Source organism: Scyliorhinus torazame, chromosome 16, assembly GCF_047496885.1.
Source record: "Scyliorhinus torazame isolate Kashiwa2021f chromosome 16, sScyTor2.1, whole genome shotgun sequence".
In the NCBI taxonomy this organism is placed as follows: domain Eukaryota; kingdom Metazoa; phylum Chordata; class Chondrichthyes; order Carcharhiniformes; family Scyliorhinidae; genus Scyliorhinus; species Scyliorhinus torazame.
The window spans coordinates 129,960,806-129,982,544 of NC_092722.1; the positions used below are offsets into that span (position 1 = coordinate 129,960,806).

The 21,739-nt window shown below is 46.0% G+C and overlaps 1 protein-coding gene across 1 annotated transcript in view; it reads right to left on the bottom strand.

Annotated features, from left to right (window-relative positions):
• The window catches only part of LOC140393068 (solute carrier family 35 member G1-like), a 49,917-nt gene extending 31,145 nt beyond the window's left edge, over positions 1 to 18,772 (bottom strand). The window contains exon 1 of the mRNA XM_072479053.1: positions 18,481 to 18,772. Within this exon, the coding sequence (XP_072335154.1) occupies positions 18,481 to 18,706 (226 nt within the window). The 5' untranslated portion in view covers positions 18,707 to 18,772. The remainder of the gene's footprint in view (positions 1 to 18,480) is intronic.
• Between the last annotated feature and the right edge of the window lie 2,967 nt (positions 18,773 to 21,739).

Below are 21,739 nucleotides of genomic sequence, written 5' to 3' on the forward strand. Positions count from 1 at the left end.
ACTGGGGGATATTTTACACACCCATAAAAGGATGGACAGCACCTCATGAAAGTACAGCACTCCCACAGTACTGTGCTGAAGCCAGCCTAAATGATGCATTCAAATTTCAAGAAAAGGGCTTGAGCAAATTACCTTCTGACTCAGGAAGTGAGTGCTACTACTAAGCCACAACAGACATCATAATCTCAGCACAACTTGGCCTTTAGTCTCTCATATAACCTCAACAACAGGAAGCAGAGATATAGGTTACTTCATCGTGACTTGCAGGAACAAGCCAAAATTTCTCTGCAGTCTAGAAGATATCGGAATAGTGTTCTAGGGTAACTGAGGGAAGTGACTGACACCGCAGGAAGTTTAAATAAAATGCTCATGAACAGATATGACAGAACACTTGACAGTGAAAAACACTGATGGTCGGTCATGCTCAATGTTAATAATGAATCCTGTCTGATTCTGACTGGATTCTTCTGGCGAGGGTTAATCACTAACCTTTTGAGTTTTCATTTAAATGTGGCTTTCCAAAGTAATGCGCCAATATTCTGCTGATGAAGAAAGTTTATTTTTCACTTAGTGCTGACTTAAGGACAAACTGAGTTGGGATTGATTTAAGGACAAACCGAGTTGGGATTGAAGAGCTTGATCCAAACATTAGTGTCGCCGACAGGAAATAAAGTTTGCGATATCAGAAGTGATGCGCATACATTTATTTATTTATTTTTATTAACATTTTATTGAGGTATTTATGATTTTATAACAATAACAGAAGAAACAGTATACATACAAATATAAACATAGTGCAAAGACCATCTTCCTCCCTCACAGGTCCCACCTTTCTTGCACACTAATCTAAACTAAGGACCCTAACCCCCCCTTCCCGCTGACAGTTAATTTTCCTTCAAAAAGTCGACCCTCTCAGGGCGAACTTGATTTTCTCTAGACAGAGAAAGCTAGCCATGTCAGTTAGCCAGGTGGAACTTTGAGTCCCTCCAAGCTAATAATATCTGTCTCCAGGCTACCAGGGAGGCAAAGGCCAGAACGTCTGCCTCTTTCTCCTCCTGGATTCCCGGATCTTCCGACACTCCGAAAATCGCCACCTCTGGACTCGATACCACCCTTGTTTTTAACACCTTGGACATGACATCCGCAAACCCCTGCCAGAATCCCAAGCTTCGGGCATGCCCAGAACATATGAACATGGTTCGCTGGTCCTCCCGCACATCTTGCGCACCTGTCTTCTATCCCAAAGAACCTGCTCATTCGGGCCACAAGTCATGTGTGCCCGGTGAACGACCATAAACTGTATCAGGTTGAGCCTGGCACATGTTGTGGAAGTATTGACTCTACTCAACGCATCCGCCCAGAGACCATCCTCTATCTCTCCTCCCAATTCCTCTTCCCATTTATGGTTCAGCTCTTCCCATTTGTGTTTCAGCTCCTCGGTCTGCGTTTCCTCTGACCCCATGAGTTCTTTATAAATGTCTGAAACCCTCCCTTCTCCCACCCATATTATGGAAACTATCCTGTCCTGAATCCCCCTTGGCGATAGGAGCAGGAAGGTTGAGACCTGCCTGCGTAGGAAATCTCACGCCTGCAGGTATCTAAACTCATTCCCACCCGTCAATTCAAATTTCTCCTCCAAACCCCTCAGGCTGGGAAAGCGCCCCTCTATAAACAGATCTCCCATCCTCTCGATGCCTGCCATCTCCGAAACCCTCCATCCAGCCTCCCCGGGGCAATCCGATGATTATTGCAGATTGGAGACCAGACCAATGCTCCCTCTGCTCCCACATGTTTCCTCCATTGCCCCCAGACTCTCCGGGCCACCACCACCACGGGGCTGATGGAGTACCGTGCCGGCGGGAACAGCAGAGGCGATGCCAATGCCCCCAAACTAGTGCCCTTACATGATGCCACCTCTACTCGCTCTCAGACCCTCCGGGCTGCCACCACCACAGGGCTGGTAGAGTACCATGCCGGCGGGAACGGCAGAGGCGCTGTTGCCAATGCCCCCAAACTCATGCCCTTAGATGACCCCCCCCCCCTCTAATCATGGCTATATTTGCCGCCCAATAATAATTACTAAAGTTCAGCAGCGCCAGCCCGCCCTCCCCCGGCTATGCTCCAGCATCCCCTATTTTACTCGCAGGGTCTTTCCCGCCCATACAAAGCCAGAGATCACCTTGTTAACCCGTTTAAAAAAGCCCAGTGAACAAAGATGGGAGGCACTGAAACACAAACAGGAATCTCGGGAGGACTGTCATTTTCACTGCCTGTACCCTCCCAGCCAGTGATAGCGGGAGCACCTTTGGAAGTCTTCCTTCATTTAGTCTCCTAGTCGGGTCAAATTTAACTTATGTAGCCATTCCCATTCCCGTGCCACCTGGATGCCTAGTGTGGAAGGGCAATTAATGAGTTGCCAACTTAGAAAAATGCTGGACTATAGTTCAACACTGGTTTTGAATGAAAATAAGTAGGTCAGGTAACATGAATGAAATACTGCTTAATATTCTGGTCACGGCCTTATTATGAAAACACATTGTCCTCCGAAAGATAACAAAATGTGTACTCTAGTTGCTTTTAGCCAAGGGCAAGAACATACGTACTACGTATTTCATCTTACGTACTTTCCAAGGTCTATTTAATATAAACATGCCTGTTTACTTTAAGCTGCTATTTCAGACTATAAAAATATCTGTCTTCAATCGAATCTCAGAGTGCAGTGCACTGGCTTTGCAGCTGAAACACTCTCTCCGCAAATATATTTGTGTAAATAAATTTCCTTAAATCGAACCTCAAGGAATTTGGCTTTATCATAATTTCCACAACAAATTGGCGTAGTCGTTGCAGTTTTCCTAATTTAACGGGACGTGAACCCCAAAACGATTCTCTAAACAGGACTCTCTCAGCTGAAAGGGAGAGAGCCATAGCGCGACCCCAGCTGAAAGGAGGGCCTGCTGCTCGGCAGCCTTAATTACTAGCCAGTGACTCATGCTAGGATGAGTGATCTTAATTAATAAATTAACGATAGCTGCATGGGAAGAAAACAGGTGCCTTAGAGGCTAAATTTAAAAGAAAAAGACTTTGAGGTTCATGAAAGGATAAACACCGGTGTGCGCTGTAGTACCCTGTAGTATTTGTAAATGATTTCTGCGGTCGTTGTTATTGTTATATATATGTTCTAAAGTATTTTGCAGAAGGAACGATGAGCAATAAACTCGACGCCCCCTCACAGGTCATCCCGAAGCCTCAGTAAAGACATCTGGAGCGAGAAAGAAGGTGAACTCCTTAAAGAGGACAGATAAGGGAGTCAAAATGAGTAAGAAAACAAAAAGAAACAATCTTAAAGCAACAGAATGGGGTAGGAAAACCTATATGTCCCGCATAGGAATCTAATGAAGCGGACCCCCTCTCGAAACAAAAAACAGGGAAGTAAAAGTAAATAGAAGATTAAGGTAAAAGCGTAACAGATGGGTTCCTGTAGAAAAAGGGAATTCAGATTTGTCTGTAGCCGTGAGATAAGGCAAGGGTTAACTGTGATATTTGTGAGCTGTGAGAATCGGTGTGTTTTGTTTTAACAAATTAATTTTAGTCAAAGCATGAAGTGCTAAGTGGGTTGTATTTTTTGTTGTCTGAGTCCAAGATTATAACTTAAGTGATTTGGGTTGAGATTTCTCTAATGCACTGAAATATTGGAAATTAAAATCAGTTTAAAAGAAAGTGCCTTTACGAATATAAGTAATTGACTATGAATAGTATTTAGATTACGTGAAAAGACATAAATGGCATCATTCCAAGTTCTCCACTCCTTAGGTTCTGCAGGAAACATTAACCATTTCAGCAGACAGTTGACCTTTTCTGAATTGGCAAAGAAAAATATACGTCTCTAAGAATAGCTAATGCCTATAAAATCAATCATTGGAAATTGACTTAAGTGTGCTATTTATAGCCCCCTCCCAGGGGATGTTTTGCTGCTTCTAAAATACTCTTATGGTGCACCTTGGCCAGCTTTGAGGGATGGGATTGCAGACCACCCGGCATAAATGGGGGCTGGGTTCCCAATAATGATAATCATTTGAATGAAGGAAATGAGTCCCTCAAACACTGGTTAGCAAATAGAGGGAAAGAGGCAATCATGCAAGGGGCTAAGGAGCATTTATCCCCCAGGAAGGATGCACCCAACCTAGCGACATCTTCCCCTATTAGACAGACAGACACTCTGCAAATTAGGAGCGGTAGTACATTGCATCGATAATGGAATGTTTATAGAACAGTCTCAAATACGAGCTCATCAGTTGCAAAATGTAATAACTTCTGAGCCTGCGCCCGATCACTCTGTGTCTGTGTTGTATGCTGGCAGCTGAACGTTAACCCTTACAGTACCACTGTTAAAAAAAAAAAAATTTAACTGCAGGAAGTCTTATAAAAGATTAATGAATCTTGGGCACAGCTTTTAAAACACCTGATAGAGTCCAGGCGAGAGAATATAGTGACCTATTGCACGGCTTGGTATGCTCGGGAGGATGAGCATGCATATAATTTACAAACACAAAGTCACTTAGGAAAGCAGGCCTCATTGTATATCACTCCTTTTTATTTTTCTGTGCTGTGGGATTAGGAATGTTAGTACGGTTGACCCATAGTCAGAGGGACCTTTTTAGGATGGGTTTAACTTCAGAACCCCATTCAACATTGCCTTAGTGGGATGTCTTACGGCCAAAGCAAATAGAAGAAATTATCAAAGAGGCCAAAGGAAAAAAGTAATACATGGGATTTATATTGAAATGGACGGACGAAATTGCCGGATAGAATTTTATGGCAAACAGGAGGGCAAAGTGACCTGGAAAGAGGAGCAATGGCCCGTTACATTTGAAAGACAACAACCTCCCTGAGAGAGCCATCATTTACTCCCTTCAATCCTGGCCCAGGTACTGGCACATCTGTGGGCCCAACATAAAAATCATGTCCCTAAAAGTACATTCTGCCCAAGCACATAGGGTGCAGTTACAGAAAAACATTGCCCTGCCCTGCTTAAAACTATACAGGTTGGCATCAGAAGCAGAAAAAGGGATAGAGGGAGTTTTCAATGCACTATTATAGAAAGGGGTGCTGAAGAGAACACAAAGCCCCTGTAACACCCCTATACTCCCCATTCCAAAGGTAGGAAGACCCAATGAGTGGTGGTTTGTGCAAGATCTTAGAGCCATCAATAAAATTGTTATCACTATTGCTCCATTGGTGCCGGACACAAATGTAATTTTGTCTTCTATACCACCAACAACGAATACTATCTCAACCTTTTTCTCCATACCATTGCACCCAGAAAGTCAATATCTATTTGCCTTTACATATCGGAATTAACAGTATTAAAAGAGACTTGGACAAGTGCCAGGTGTCTGAAGGCTCAACATTCCCTCAATAGGATGACGATTTATTGAAAACCCGAGGGAGGGCTAGTTTGTCAACAGAATACCCTTTTGTTATTATCACATCTGGCAGAAAGAGGGTATACGGTCTCAATTGACAAGCTGCAATTCTGTCAGGGGACAATTCAGTATTTGGGATTTCAGCTGCAACAAGGACAGCGGAGACTTGGGTCTGAAAGCATACAGGCTGTAGCAAGGATTCCAACTTTGTGCACAAAAAAGGAAACCTTTACCTTCCTCGGAATGGTCGGCTATTGCAGGCAGTGGATACCGGACTATAGAGAGATGGACGCAGTACTGCGCAAGGCTACCCTACAGGACACCCCTTCAGTTGTTACCTGGATCGCAGAGAGGGAGCAAGCATTTTGTAATTTGAAACAAGCCATGATTAGCGCCCATGCCTTGGGACTTCCTAATTTCAGCAAGCCCTTTACTCTTTATGTGAATGATTTGCAACAGGGGTCCTGGTACAAGAGCATTGAGGAGGGAAAAGACCCCTTGCCTATTACTCGATGGTCCTATTTGCGGTGGTAAAGGGTATGCCAAATTGCTTAAGAGCAGTAGCAGCCATAGTAGAAAAAAAAATCAGTTTTGCTGCTGCTTAATTCATCCGAAACGCGGCATTTTACTGTGGCTCGACACACTGGGTATGAAGTAATTCTCTCTAAAACCAACTTTACCTACAAGCGAGCGCCAGCTGTCAACCCTGCAACACTCTTGCCCGCGTCCTCGGAAGCAGAACATCTGTATGATCATGACTGTTTACAATTGGTTGAAGTCACCACAACCCCTCGACCTGATTTATTGAGTCATCCACTAGAAAATCCAGATATCATCTTTTTCACCGATGGGTCAGCAAACCGACCAAATTCCTGGCTGGCTATGCAATAGTGACTCCATTCAAGATAGTGGAAGCTTTTGCTCTGCCTTCGGGAATGTCTGCTCAAGTGGCAGAATAGTTTGACCAAGCATCTAGCTAAAAATAAAACAGTCAATATTTATATGATTCCTGATCCGCTTTTGGGGTAGTACATGATTTTGGCCAATTATGGAAAAACAGGGGATTCATAACTTCCTCCGGCCAACCTATTAAACATGCTAAATTGGTTTCAAATTTACTAGATGCTGTTCAGCTGCCCAGCAAGATAGTAGTTTTAAAGTGTGAAGCGCATACTACCGCAGACGATGAAGTCTCATGCGGCAATAGATTTGTTCATAAAATAGCAAAGGAATTGGCTCTCCAACAGCAGCCACAACTGCAAGCGGCTGCAGTTCAACTTCCATCCACCATAACAGAACCAAAGTTAAAACAGGCATAGGAGCAAGTCTCCCTGCAGGAGCATCGCTCTTGGCTAAAAGCAGGTTGCTATCAAGACAATCATCAAATCTGGATCCACGCAGATACCCACGCAGCTTGCCCATGGGCAGGCTCATGTGGGCAAAGGAGGAATGACACATGCCATATGTCAACAATGGTATGCTCGAGGTATTAAGTTAACAATTGAAAAAGTAACCCGCACATATATGATTTGTCAAAGGAATAATCGGTGATAGTGGACATGTTTTCACGGTGGGTAGAGGCTTTTCCATAAGAGATTATGCTAGAACAGTGGTAAATATTCTGTTAAAGGAAATAAAACCTAGGTTTGGGATACCAATGGGTATTAATAGTGACTGGGGAACTCATTTCACTAGCAAATTGACCAAAGCCCTAACAGAAGCCATGGGATTTGATTGGAAATTGCATATACCATATCAGCCACAATCCTGAGGAATGGTGGAAAGGGCGGATGGAATAATTAAAACTGCAGTTACAGAGGTGTGTCAACAAAATGGGCTGCTATGGCCAGATGCCATACCCATAGTAATGTATGCCCTGAGAAATCAGAAAAACCGTAATGCGGATTTAATCCCATATGAGATATTAATGGAACGTCCCATGACAACTGGAACTAAACCCCCAATGACTCCAGTGGCAGTAGCCTTAATATGGGCAGATGAGGCATCACTAAAATATGCCCAGGACATGTGTGAAACCGCTGAAAAAAAAACATGAAAAGGTGCAACAGGCTCAGATGCATCCAAAAGAGGGAAATACACACCCTTTAAACCTGGAGATCAAGTATATGTGAAAGTATATGTGAAAGATTATTTTTCTCCTCGGTAGAATGGACCCTACAAAGTGCTGCTAACAACCCGAACAGCCGTTAAAGTAAAGGAAAAGCCAGATGGGATCCACGCAACTCGTGTAAACTACATCATACGGAACTTGAGAGTTCTAGCGAAACGCTGACCTGAAGAGAATGACGGCGTTGATGTTTTTATATTATCATATTAATCCAACATCATGTAGAGGGTAAACTGCAGACTAACACCTTAATATATATGTCTCACTCATACGCAGAGAGGGTCAATAAATCCAGTTGTTGGGTTTGTACACAAATTCCCAGATGCTCGGGGGAGGGCACCCCCGTGCGACCTATCCCATTCACCAGTAACGAGATAGCAGAGTGGGCCCCAAGACGGAATAATACAGGGCATAGGGAAGGTACACAGGATATGTTACACTGGAGATCAGCTGGATACGATATGAAAAGGTTTAAAGGATGGTGGTGGCCTAGGTTTAATGTGACACGCCAGCCGCCCTGTTTGATCCTTCCCAATAATACTGGAGTCCCAAAGGGTAGTAATATGCTTTAGAAAACATAAAACATATGGGACCTACCGAGTAGGCACGAATCAGCATAATTAGACCTTGAATTGGCAACCCCCTATGTTCCACCTTACACCTAAAGGACTATTCATCTTTGATTGGTCAGGAGTTGAAAATTAAAATTAAATTAGAGGAGGCTCCTGGGAAGGGGATCGATTAATGATGACTGATAGTAAAGGAAACCTGACCGCATATAACAGCACGTATTTTATCGGTGGACGTAAGGCTGGTTACCAGAGAATTGGGAAGGCTCCTGCTATTTGAGATATGTAGTCCCTTATGTGCATCACGTCCAGCAACTGCAGGACCATCCCCATCACAGGATGACACAAAGTGTTATGACATGGGCACAAATGCTGGGATGATACCACTATTAGGAATAGCCACTAATGCATGCAAACTATGAGACATCCTTGAGCAGGTAGATAATGACACTGCAGAAGCTGTTAACCAGATAGAAATAGAGATGGTTGCTATAATAGCGGTTGCCCTGCAGAATAGAATGGCTCTTGATTTCTTGTTAGCTTAAAACGGAGGCACTTGTGCCCTGATTGGCAGTGACTGTTGCATGTACATCCCTGACAACTCAGAGAAAATTGATAATCTGGTGGATCACACTCAGAGAGGTGACAAGATTACATGAAAATGAGGGATGGGACTTTGGGTGGGTAGGATCGTTAGGACAGAGGATTGTGTTCTGGATTATAATCACCATTGTAATCTTGATTGTCGTATAGTTATTGTTTTAATGTTGCGCAAGATATTTTTATTGTATAAACATGGGAACAGCCCTTGCCACCAAGCTCATAACAGGCAGGGAACTGTCATACGTCCATTCCCCTTACATTATAACCCACCCAACACGATAATTTACTAAAAGGTGTTGATCAACAAAGGCGGGAATTGTGGAAGGGAAATTAATGAGTTGCCAACTTAGAAGCATGCTGGGAATGCTTGACTATAGTTCAACACTGCTTTTGAATGAAAATAAGTAGGTCAGGTAACATAAATGAAATACTGCTTAATATTCTGGTCTCGGCCTTATTATGAACACAATGTCCTCCGAAAGATAACAAAATGTATACTCTAGTTGTTTTTAGCCAAGGGCATTTCATCTTATGCACTTTCCAAGGTCTGTTTAATATAAACATGCCTGTTTACTTCAAGCTGTTATTTCAGACTATAAAAATATCTGTCTTCAATCGAATCTCAGAGCGCAGTGCACTAGCTTTGCAGCTGGAACGCTCTCCGCAAATATATTGGTGTAAATAAATTTCCTTAAATCGAACCTCGAGGAATTTGTCTTCATTATAATTCCCGCGACACCTCGGTACTGAAAGCTTCCCCCTCCCACTCTAAACGGCAGCTCCCCCAGTCGCCTCTCCTGCCCCCTTGCCTGGATCGCGAACATCTCATTTTTCCATGTTCAATTTATAACCCGAAAACCAGCCAAATTCCCCCAGAATCCTCATAATTTCTCCCCTCCCTTCTAGTGAGTCAGAAACATATAGGAGCAGGTCATCTGCGTATAGCGATACTCCGCGTTCCACCCCTCCCTGAACCAGCCCCTTGAGGCTCTCTGCGCAATTGCCAGCAGCTCGGTGGCCAGCGCAAACAGCAGTGGGGAGAGGGGGCATCCCTGCCTCGTCCCCCGGTGCAGCCTAAAATAGCCCAATGGCAACCTATTCGTCCGTACACTCGTCACGGGTGCCTGATACAGCAGTCTAACCCAGTCGATGAAGCCCCGTCCAAACCCAAAGCGCCCCAGCACCTGCCACAGATAGGTCCATTCCACCCAATCAAATGCCTTCAGGTCCATTCCACCCAATCAAATGCCTTGTGTCCATTGCGACCACTACCTCTACGTCCCTATCCTCTGGCGGCATCATGATCACTTGAGCAGCCTTCGAACGTTGGCCGCCAACTGCCTGCCCTTAACGAATCCCGTCTGGTCCTCCCAAATCATGTCCGGAACACAGTCTTCAATCCTAGAGGACAAGATTTTGACCAAACGTTTGGTGTCCACATTTAATGAGGAGATCGGTCTGTAGGACCCGCATAGCTCCGGGTCCTTACCCGCTTCAAGGTCAGTGAGATCATGGCCTGTGACATAGTCAGGGGAAGCACCACACGCTCCCTTGCCTCATTGAATGTTCTCATCAACAGCGACCCCAATATCCCAGAGAACTTTTTATAAAACTCCACTGGGTACCCGTCCATCCCAGGGCTTTTCCCGACTGCACGGCCTTCAGCCCTTCTGCTATTTCTTCCATCCGGATCGGGGCCCCCAGCCCTTCGTCCACCTTCGGGAACCTCAGCCCCCCCCTAAGAATTGGCTCATCCCCTCCGGCCCAGCTGAGGGTTCCAACTCATACAGCCTGCTATAAAACTCCTTGAACACCATATTAACCCCTGCTGAATCTCCGATCAGGTTCCCATCTCTGTCCCTTACTTTCCCAATCTCCCTGGCAGCCTCCCCCTGTCGGAGCTGCTGCGCAAGCATTCTGCTGGCCTTCTCTCCATATTCATATATCGCCCCACTCGCCTTCCCTGTAGTTAACAAGCCAAACTCCGCTAGTAGCCTCCGTCGGTCCCTTAAAAGCCCTGCCTCTGGGGTCTCCGCATATCTCCTGTCGAACTTATCAGTCAGTCCATCTCTGCTCTGCCTACCTTCTCCCTGTGGGCCCTTAGAGAGATCAGCTCCCCTCTGACCACCACCTTCAATGCCTCCCAGACCATTGCAGCCAAGACTTTACCCGTTATTATTAACTTCAATAGATTTCTGGATACATTTCCTCACTCGCCCGCACACCTCCTCATCCACTAACAGTCCGACATCCAATCTCCAATGCGGGCGCTGGCCACCCTCCTTGCTCACCTGCAGATCCACCTAGTGCGCGGCATGATCCGAGACCGTGATCGCTGAATACTCGGTGTCTACTACCCCCGTCAGTAAAACCCTGTTCAAGATGAAAAAGTCGATCCGGGAGTACGCTTTATGCACATGTGAGTAAAAGGAGAACTCCTTCACTCTCAGCTGCCCAAACCTCCATGGGTCCCCCCATCTGCTCCATAAACCCCGTTAGCTCCTTTACCATTGCTGGCACCCTGCCGGTCCTTGAGCACGACCGGTCCAGCCTTGGGTCAATGACTGTGTTAAAACAACCACCCCCCCCATGACCAACTTATGCGCATCCAGGTCTGGGATCTTCGTTATGAACTCCACATCATCCCAATTTGGCACGTACATATTCACGAGTACCACCGGCAGCCCTTCCAGCTTCCCACTAACCATGATGTAACGGCCTCCCACATCCACAACTATTCTTCCCGCTTCGAATGACACTCGCTTATTAATCAGGATTGCGAACCCTCTAGTCTTGGAGTCCAGCCCCGAGCGAAATACCTGTCTGACCCATCGCTTCCTTAATCTAATGTGATCGGTTACCCTAAGATGCATCTCCTGTAACATTGCCACGTCCACCTTCAATCTACTAAAATGCGCGAACACGCATGCCCTCTTACGTTCCATGTGATCTGCCTGGTTGGGGGGCTTCTCGTCCCCCGCCAATCAGCCATCACCTTTCTTGGACCAGTCTCCAGCTCGCACCACACGTATCCGCAGGCCCGCCCCCAGGCAGCCTCTGTCCCTGACCTCTCTTTTGTCCCCCAGCAAGAATTCCTCCCCCGTCCAAAGAGCAGTTCCGTCCCCCCCAATAACAGCACTATACAAACAGCCCCCTTCAACGAGCATAACATCTGCACACCCCCCACTGCGCTTCCGTGAGCCAGCCTGCCCAGCTAGCTTGGTAGTCCCCGCTCATGGCGCCAGACATTTTCCCACCTATTGTTTCCCGCCACCCCCCGCACGGACACATATGCAAAAGAAAATAATCCCAGCCCAGTTGACCGAAAGAAACACAAAGAAAAGCAAAAACCCCACATCGAAAATCCACGCCTCCATCCCCCATCAGTACAAATGCAAACTTTAACTTACACAAAGATGCGGCAGCCAGGATCAATACAGAAGGCAAAAACAAAAACTTTAACGTGAATGCTGCAGCAAAGTTCAAACACCCAAGTCCACTGCCAGCCCTTTCCTTCTGGCGAAGTCCATCACTTCCTCGGGCGACTCAAAGTAGAAATGTTGATCCTCATAAGTGACCCAAAGACGGGCCGGAAACAGCAATCCAAAACTTCAACTTCTTCTTGAAAAGGGTTGACTTTACTTGGTTAAACCCTGCTCTTCTCCTGGCTACATTCGCGCTCAGGTCTTGGTAGATACGCAGGATGCTGTTCTCCCACTTACAGCTCCGTTTCTGTCTGGCCCAACGTAAAATACGCTCCTTGTTCAGGTATCTGTGGAATCTCACCACCATCGCCCTCGGGGGGTCCCCTACACACGACTTCCTTGCTAGTGCTCTTGAGCCCTGTCCACCTCCAAGGGTCGGGTGAACGTCCCATTGCCCATTAGCTTCTCGAACATGCCCGCTACACATGCCCCTGCATCCGTTCCTTCGGACCCCTCCGGGAGACCAATGATCCTCAAGTTCTGCCAGCAGGACCTATTCTCTAGGTCCTCCGCCTTCTCCTGGAGCCTTTTCTGCTGGTCTCTCAGCATCCCCACCTCCATTGCTGTTTGGTGTTCCTCCTGCTCAGTCAGTGCCTTCTCCATTTTCTGAATCGCCCGATCTTGAGCATCCAGTCTATGTTCCAGCCGAGAATCAATTCCCTAATCGGTCCAAGCATTCCTGTTTCTTTTTGGTGAAGCCCTTTTGTATAAACTGCATCAACTGCTCCGTCGACCATCGAGCCAGGACTCCGGTCATCCGCCATACTTTCTCCCACTGCAGCTTCAACCCAGGCCTTCTCGGTTCGCCTATTTCTTCCTTTGCAAGCACTCCTGGTCTGCCTCTCCATGCACTGGTGTGGAATTCCTCCTCACAATTATGTCCACCATCAATTTTCTGAGTAAAAACTGGGGAAAAGGTCCAAAGGTCCGACCTGAGCGGGAGCCACCAAATGCGCGACCTACTCCTTCATGGCCGCCACCGGAAGTGATGTGCTTACATTTATAATTCATTATTGCTGAAGTCTTAAAACCACAAAGGGATTTGTATGTGTATTAGTTAAATTGGCAGAGTCAAAATCTCAAAGACAGCATCAGTGCAAAGGAACGAAGAACAGAAAACTCCAGAATCCCGGAGAGCAGAGGTTTGCAGCCCTGTCGTGGCAGGAGCAGGGCAGGAAAATGCAGCAAGCCGTTCAAAAGTCCATTGGCTTTGGAAAGACCAGAGAATCCTGCCCGCAGGAGGAGATAGAAAATTCCATCCTGGAATCCATGGGGAAACGGCCAACATAAAGAATAAATTGAGCCTGCATAACAGGTGGTGACACAATTGCCAAATCATCAATATAAGCATATCAAGCTCTTATTTTGTCAATAGAACCCCAAATGAATTTTAACTTAAAAAAATTATTTCATGGAAAGTAGGCTTAACCAGGTTTATTGCTCATCCCCAACTGTCTGAGGTTTTGGTGCTGAGCAGTCTTCTTGAACCGCTGCAATACCATGTGGTGCAGGTACATCCAAGGTGCTTTTAGGGAGTTCCAGGATTTTGATCCAGCGACAGTGAAAGAGTTTGGAAGAGAACTCCTAGGTGATGTCGCCATGCATTTGCTGCACTTGTCCTTCCATGTCATTGTGTATTTGGAAGGTGTTGTCAAAGCACCCTTCATGAGTTCTTGCAGCACATCTTGTAGATGGTAAACACTGTTACCACTGTGATGGTCATGGAGGGAGTGAATGTTGAAGACGGCAGATGTCGTGCCAATCATGCAACCTGTTTTGCCCTGGATGGTGTTGAGATTCTCGAGCGTTGTTAGAGCTTCACTCACCCAGGCAGGTTCTGTGGCTTGCTCAACCATTTCAGAGGGCACTTACGAGTTAATCACACACACCAGATAAGGACAGGTTTTCTTCTCTAAAAGGACACGAATGATGGGTTTCACACAAGACTAGATTTATTCACTGAATTTAAATTCCACCAACTGCCACAGTGGGATTTCAACCCATGTTCCCTGGATTACTAGTCTAGTGACATTACCATAAGGCCATTGCCTCTCCTTTACTAGCACCTAACAAGGAAGACTTCAGTCTATATCTGGCGGGTAACTACTGAAACTTGGGAGTTAAAGTACCCCAGACATACAAACTTAAGCCTGCAATCATGATTTGCAATCACCCTGTTCCCATCCATCCAAAATCTGCCAGGAATTATAACATCTCCGAGGCAACCCACCAACCTTACTTGTGTATTGAGGCGAAAAATGTTTGACTGTTTCAGCTTGTATTCAGGATTTTTCTTTTAAAATCTTCCCTCCCATTGTTTCCCTCGCTTAACATCCAGCCAGAGAATCTGACTCCACTACTGCCCTGGACAATTTATACCACATACTCAGCACCCTCTGGATAAAGCGCTGCATCCCAAACATGGATAACCCCATTTTGAGGCTTGAAAATTGCTGTGACACCACCAGAATGTGTGCATAGTGGGGTGTTAGAGCTGCAAGGGCAATGGGCTGTTTAAACTGCAAATTTTTAAATATAATCAGCATTTACATTTTCTCTGACTTTTTGGAATAGGAAACAGGCCCCAAAGATTGATCAGTTAGGCGATGCGCACCACTAAAAAAAGTGAGTTAAAGGGGCATAGTGGTTAACACTTGGTCAGAGCTCCCCACAAATTATGTTATGAACTCACTGGGGGGGGGGTCCATGACCCACAATTTGGGACGCCATGGTAGAAAGCAACATCAAATATACCATCTAGACAGATATCCTTGCGACTGAAATCAAACATAATAGGGGTTTCATTGTTTACTCTTCTTACTATTTTTGAATATTTTAATGCCAATAATGAAAATAAATCTCCCACACCTTTTCTCAAGCATAAACATTCTAGATTCCTTAGCCTCTGCTCAAAGCTAGATGATTATTCATCCTTTCCTGTGCTCCTTCCAAAGCGGCACGGTAGCACATTGGTTAGCACTTTTGCTTCATCGCACCAGGATCCCGGGTTCAATTCCCACTTGGGTCACTGTCTATGTGGAGTCTACACGTTCTCCCAGTGTCTGCGTGGGTCTCCTCCGGGTGCTCCGGTTTCCTCCCACAATCCCAAAAGTCGTGCTGGTTAGGTGAATTAGACATTCAGAATTCTCCGTGTACCCAAAGAGGCGCCTGAGTATGGCGACTAGGGGATTCTCACAGTAACTTCATTGCAGTGTTGATGTAAGCCTGCAGTGTTGATGTAAGCCTACTTGTGACTAATAAAGATTATTATTGTTGATCCAATGCTTGATTAAAAACAAAGATTACCTTTTTATAGCATTAGTGGTTTCACCAATCTACATACGACCTTCGACCACTCTCCCAAGTTACATTTGCATCTTCAATTACAACTGTGCATGGCATTTCCCGGTTGTTAATCCAATTTAATCAAGCTGTATTTTGTCAGATGTTCCCAATACATTCAATATCTCTTCCTACCCAGTTTGTTTATCAGTGAATGTAAACAACTTTGTTTTTGAAATCATTATCAGCAATGCCCCAATAATGGCCCAAGAGGCCTCACTTGTCAACACTGTCCACCTTCAAATACAACTTGTTTCCTCTAATATAGCCAATTTTGGATCCATTGCAGAAGCCTCCATTAATCCAAATCTGCCCAATGTGGGCAGATCTCCTGTGTTGTGGTCCTTTTCTTCCCTCCCTGGATGCCATCAACTATATTTTCGGCTCAACTCTATAGTTGCCAAGGCTCTCTTTATACCTCTTATTGATAATTAATCTTGGCAGCTCTGTTTAGAACACTTAAATAGGTTTTCAAACAAGAACCCATGAAGCAATCTAGGGGTGTAGCCATCTGGGATGGCCACTTTCGGAACACAAAATGGACACTCAGAGACTATAGGGAAATGTGGACAATACTAAGCAACAAGCAGGCACAGAGCCTGAATGTATATTTGGGAAGCAGTCAGCATCGAAACTCTAGGGTCGATTAACATATTGGTGGCCCATCTCCGAGGAACAAAGGACTAATACTCAGGTAGCCGATACTGTCGCAGAAGCAAGGCCAACGGCCACCTAGGCCCAGCCACCCGCCCCTTTATTGGTTTAGATCGATGACAATGATCAAGAAGCTGCCCAATTAATTGGGACCAAGTTTAAGGCCCGCCTAAAAGCGCGTGAAGCCCCTCCAAGTATAAGAAGGAACCCCCGACAAAGATTCAGCCTCTTGGATTCAGCTCTCAAGCAGAGAGACCCATCCACCAGCATCACCAGAAGCAAGTAAGTTCAAGGTCAACGGTCGCTACCAGACGGACGACCTTAGCTGTACTCTGGTTACCTCTTTGAACCCAACAACCTCAGATCCGAATAACGGCCATTGTTCCTCTGACTAAGTGGGCACCCGAAGTTAAGTATAGGTGTTGGTGATAGAGATAGTTTAGCTTGTAGTGTTATTGTGCATGAGTAAATCATACTGTGTGTAAATAAATACCATTGGCTTTGATCGGTATTCGGGTTGAACCTTGTGGCGGTATTTCTTCTGAACTAGTACTTTGCTATCCATCAGAAAATTCTGCCACTTCCACTTAGCTGTCTTTTTTCTGGTCACCAAGCAAATCCCACATTCCTTCCTTTACAGACCTCCTCCTTCCAATTCATTGCTCGCTTCCATTCCTACTTCAGCTTATCTGCAACTGAAACTCATCCATGTCTTTGTCAGCTCCAGGTCAACTATGATCACCAGCCTGGACTCCCATCCTTTACAATCGAAAGGAGTCCAGCTCACCCAAAACTCTGTTGCTTGTATCCTATTTAGCAAAAAGTGCTGCTTATACAGTTGCTTCACAGCTCCAGGGTCCCAGGTTTGATTCCCGCTTGGGTCACTGTACGGAGTCTGCACGTTCACCCTGTGTCTGCTTGGGTTTCCTCTGGGTGCTCCGGTTTCCTCCCACAATCCCAAAAGACGTGCTGATTAGGTGAATTGGGCATTCGGAAATCTCCCCATGTACCCGAACAGGCACCGGAATGTGGCGACTAGGGGCTTTTCACAGTAACTTCATTGCAGTGTTAATGTAAGCCTACCTGTGACAATAAAGATTATTAACAAATATTTGCATTAATACAATGCCTTTGACATAGAGGCCATCATCACTGCTTTTGTTAACTCATAGGTTCCCCCACTGCTTCAAATTTTAAATTCCATTCCTTCCTTACCTTTGATAAATTCCTTCAATTCACTCATCGTTCCCCATCTCTGTAAGCTTTTCCAGTCACAATATCACAATCCCTTCCCCAGCCCACACGTACACAAAACCCTTTGCCTTCTAGTGCATCTCCCCTTCGCCCCACTAGAGGCAGCTCTGCAGTCAGCCATCTCAACCTTGTGCTCTGGAATTCCATCTTGGGTGTCACCCATCACTCAGCTGGTAGCGTTCACACTTCTGAATCAGGTGCTTGTGGGTTCAAGTCCCCACCTGCGGTTTATAATGTAATTTAACCTTTCCAAAATCCTTCCTGTTCTCCACCTCATTTTAAGCGCTCCCTAAAACCTCTGTGGCCAAGTTTTTATTCAATACCATTTGCAGATTACATTCCGGTCATGGAAAATGTTGCTCAGATGTACGAAAACCTGTATTTCCACACGATAGCTGCCATTCCCATACCAGCCTCCTCGAACAGGTGCCAGAATGTGGCGACTCGGGGCTTTTCATGGTAACTTCATTGAAGCCTACTTGTGACAATAGGCGATTTATTTCATTTCGACTCCTGTCCTCTGGAAGATTTACGACTTTAGAGCCCCCCCCCCCCCCCGCCCCGTTAGAAAAGTACAAAGTTATGAACTGCGAGGCAATTGTGTGCTCCCAGTGGACAGACACCCTCAAAAAATGGAGTGACGAGAGCAGGGGAGGATGATTGATCACAAAATGTGATGTGGGCTCCCTTCAAACGCAGAAACCCTGCAGCAGCAATTTAATGTTGGTGACAAGCGTGTCCTTCTGAACACTGACCACCCCCACAGCAGGCTCTGTAACCCAATCCCCGTTAGCTCTGGGCACATCATGAAATTCAAGAGTGATTGCCAAATCTACTTTTGCCTTAGTCATTGCGAAATGTGAAAGTTAAACATGCTTGAAATAAACCGGCAGCGTTAAAACAGCGCGCTCGTCCCGGTGTATTAAGAAAAAAACATATACAAAAAGGGCCAATCTAGAGAGAATTAACAGGTGTGAGGGGGGAAAAAAGTGGGAATGTTTGAAGAGAGGAGGAGACAGTACCTGGCGGGCTTCCCTCGCCAGCGGAGTCGGTGACTCTCTGAGACTTGCAGCAGGTGAAGTTGAAGCATTTTCTTGATGCCGGTCGGCGCCCGGTGCCGTTACACTCGGGGCCAACCGCCTCGCCGCCGGGCTGCTCAGGTGCGTACGGTTCGGGCCCCAAATCCGCCACGACGAATTCATCCCTCTCGCCCGCCTCGTCCTCCTCGGGGCGGTGATAGACGCTCATTTCAAACGGCGCACACCGTCCTCATCCCAACGGCCCGAGGTGACCACCTGCCTTACCGATGGGACGGAAGCGCCGGAAAGTTTAAGCTGAGGGGGCGTGGCGGAGAGGAGGGGGCGTGGCGGAGAGGAGGGGGCGGGGCTGAGAGGAGGGGGCGGGGCTGAGGGGGCGATGCTGAACAACACAGGGGCTCCTGGTCGCACGACGCCGAGGCTCAGAGGAAGTCCGGCCCATACATGGAACCAGAGCCGAGGATGCTGCCCGGCAGCTCCTGCCAGCATCATGTCTTGGGCTCTGTGAGCCAAAACTAAAAGCCGCCCTTGTAGGAATTGGGAGTAATAAAAAAGGACATTCAGATCCACTTACGACGTCAAACCCCACATGACCGGCTGGCTGCCCACGACGGTTGACATTGCCTCACCGCATCCAGCGATGCTTTTGCCTGGTCACCTTCAGCTTTGGTCTCGCCGCTCAGTGGGGCTGCGTTATCTCGGCCGCTAGACGGCATGAATATTGCACCAGGCAAGAATCACACTGGCGCCAAAAGCCGGTAAAAGGAATTACAGAAAATGCTGGTCTCAGCAGGTCTGACAACATCTGGGAGCTTAGGTTCCGAGTCTGGGTGACTCTTTTAAGGTGTGATGCGAGGGGTTAATTCTAACTGCAATATGCTAATCGGATTTTGTCTATTATTACAGGAAGTGTGCAACATCACAGGGTCTTATTTTCTCTTCTGTACGGCCGCCTGGTAAAGAGTTTTTTGTTCCATGGACCCATAATCAAGATGGGCCTTTAAGTAGAAGCGTGCTTGCCAGAAGAGTTTATTCTGAGTTTTTGAATTTTGAAGAGGAGAAACCAGACTCTTCGGCACTGACTTAATCTTAGGAACCAGCTTTGGAGGAAGTCCGTTCAATTTGCTAACTGGCAACTGGTTGGTTGGCCAGGGACAGTGTTCTGCCTGACAAGTCAACGATTGGTGGCCTTTTTCAGAGAGAACCTGCTAGAAGCCTCTAGCCCTTGAAGAAAGAGGTGCTTTGTTTCTCCCTCTCTCTGCTGTCTGGTTCTGTGCTCTGCACCAAGCTCTCTGTGCTGATTCCCCATTGGGTGATCAGGCCACATGACCCAATGCATGCACCCTTGAAGGGACAAGCCTCCATTTTCCTCCCACTTTAAGTCCCTTATTTCATAGTACATTAATAACTTATACAGCCTTCAAAACATTAGCAATAATGAATGAGATTCCACTGTAGCAGTAGCTTCGATTGGACCTGCTTCACTGGGACTGTGTCCCGGTATCAGCATATCACATCCCACTATTTTCACAGTTTCACTGGGAGCAGCACTTTGGCCTGCCACTGGCTAATCAGTGGCTTCATTGTTTGAGCAAACAACAACACTACTTGCTGGCATAATTGGATCTGGCATTGGCTCTTAGGATGGCTCCCTTCTCCACAAATGATCTATGTGTTCATAAACTTTCTTACACTTTCACCTCATTTGACAGTGGCCCCATCCTGGCCACCACAACTCCCAGGACCCAACTTTATTCACTTCCAAAATTCTTTAGAAAAACTGGATCCTCGATCTCAAATACTGTTTCCACATTTACTAATTCATGGTTCCTTTTCTGGCAACTCTATCTTGTCTCCATCCTCCCAGCCAAATTTGGAATCTACCAGGCACAATCTGGTTCTCAAGCGATGACCCATCAACAGCTCAGTTGGAGCTATGCCAATCGTGGTATGTGGGGCAGTTCTGTAGGCTGACAGGAATCGTGCTAGCTTGGTTCCTAGTGATACAGGTGATTGCATCTTCATACCAGCCTTGAAAGTTTGAACTGCTCGCTCAGCCAACCTATTTGATGAAGGTCGAAATGGTGCAGTTCAAATCTGCTTTATTCCATTACATGTCATGAATTTCTGGAGTTCCACACTTGTGAAGGCCGTTCCGATGTCCAAGACAAGTCTATCTGGTACGCCATGGGTGGGAAAACTTTGGTATAGTTTCTCAACTGTGACATGGGAAGTTGTGGACTTCATTTCAATTGCATCCATCCATTTTGAATGGCTGTCACTAGCAAAAGAAACATCATGCCCATAAATAGGCCAACACAATCTATGTGAACTCTCACCCATGGCCGACCTGGCCATTCCCAGGGGATAAAGGGAGCCACAGCACGCAACTTCTGGTGTAACTGGCATTGGTCACATGGTTTCACAATCCTTTCTATATCAATATCAATGCCAGGCCACCAAACATAGCTTCTCACTGGCATCTTCATCTTTGACACACCCGAATGGGAGCTGTGCAATTCTTCAAGCAGAAATTCTCTTCCTGGTATGGGGATAAACACTCATTCCTCAAAGGATGACACCATCCTTGCGACTATTCCTTCACCTTTCCTGAGCTGATGAGGCTTAATTTCCTCTGAAGCATTCTCATTCTGCTACCTATGCAGTATCGTATGTTTAACCTTCAATAATAATGTGTCTCTATTAGTCCAGTACTTAATTTGCTGTGCTGTTACAGATAATGAGTCCGGAAAGTTTAAACCCATTACAATCTCTTGCAATACTAGAGGGGGTGGCATTCTTTCTGGTAACAAAAGGTGACTTGACTTAAGGTGTCTGCATTGACTATGTAAGCCCCTGATCAGTGTTCAAAGGTATCTTTGTAGGCCGAAAACAACACCTAGTGTTGTATCTTAGCAGAAGCAATTGGTGGAATCACTTTGTCTTCCTTGAAGAACCCTAAAAGTGGCTTTTGGTCTGTGATGATGGTCAACTGCTTCCCATATGTGTATTGATGAAACTGTAGATAATAGACAGGCCTTCTTTTTCTATTTGGGGGTATCCTCTTTCCACGTCAGTCAGGTTCTTGATACATACCCAATGGGTCTCTCGGACCCATCCTCCATTGAATGGGATTACACAGCCCCTACCACATATGGTGATGCATTTCTTGTAAGTGCTATTTTCTTAGAGGCATTGAAATACAGCAATAAGCATAAGGTGACATGGTAGCACAGTGGTTAGC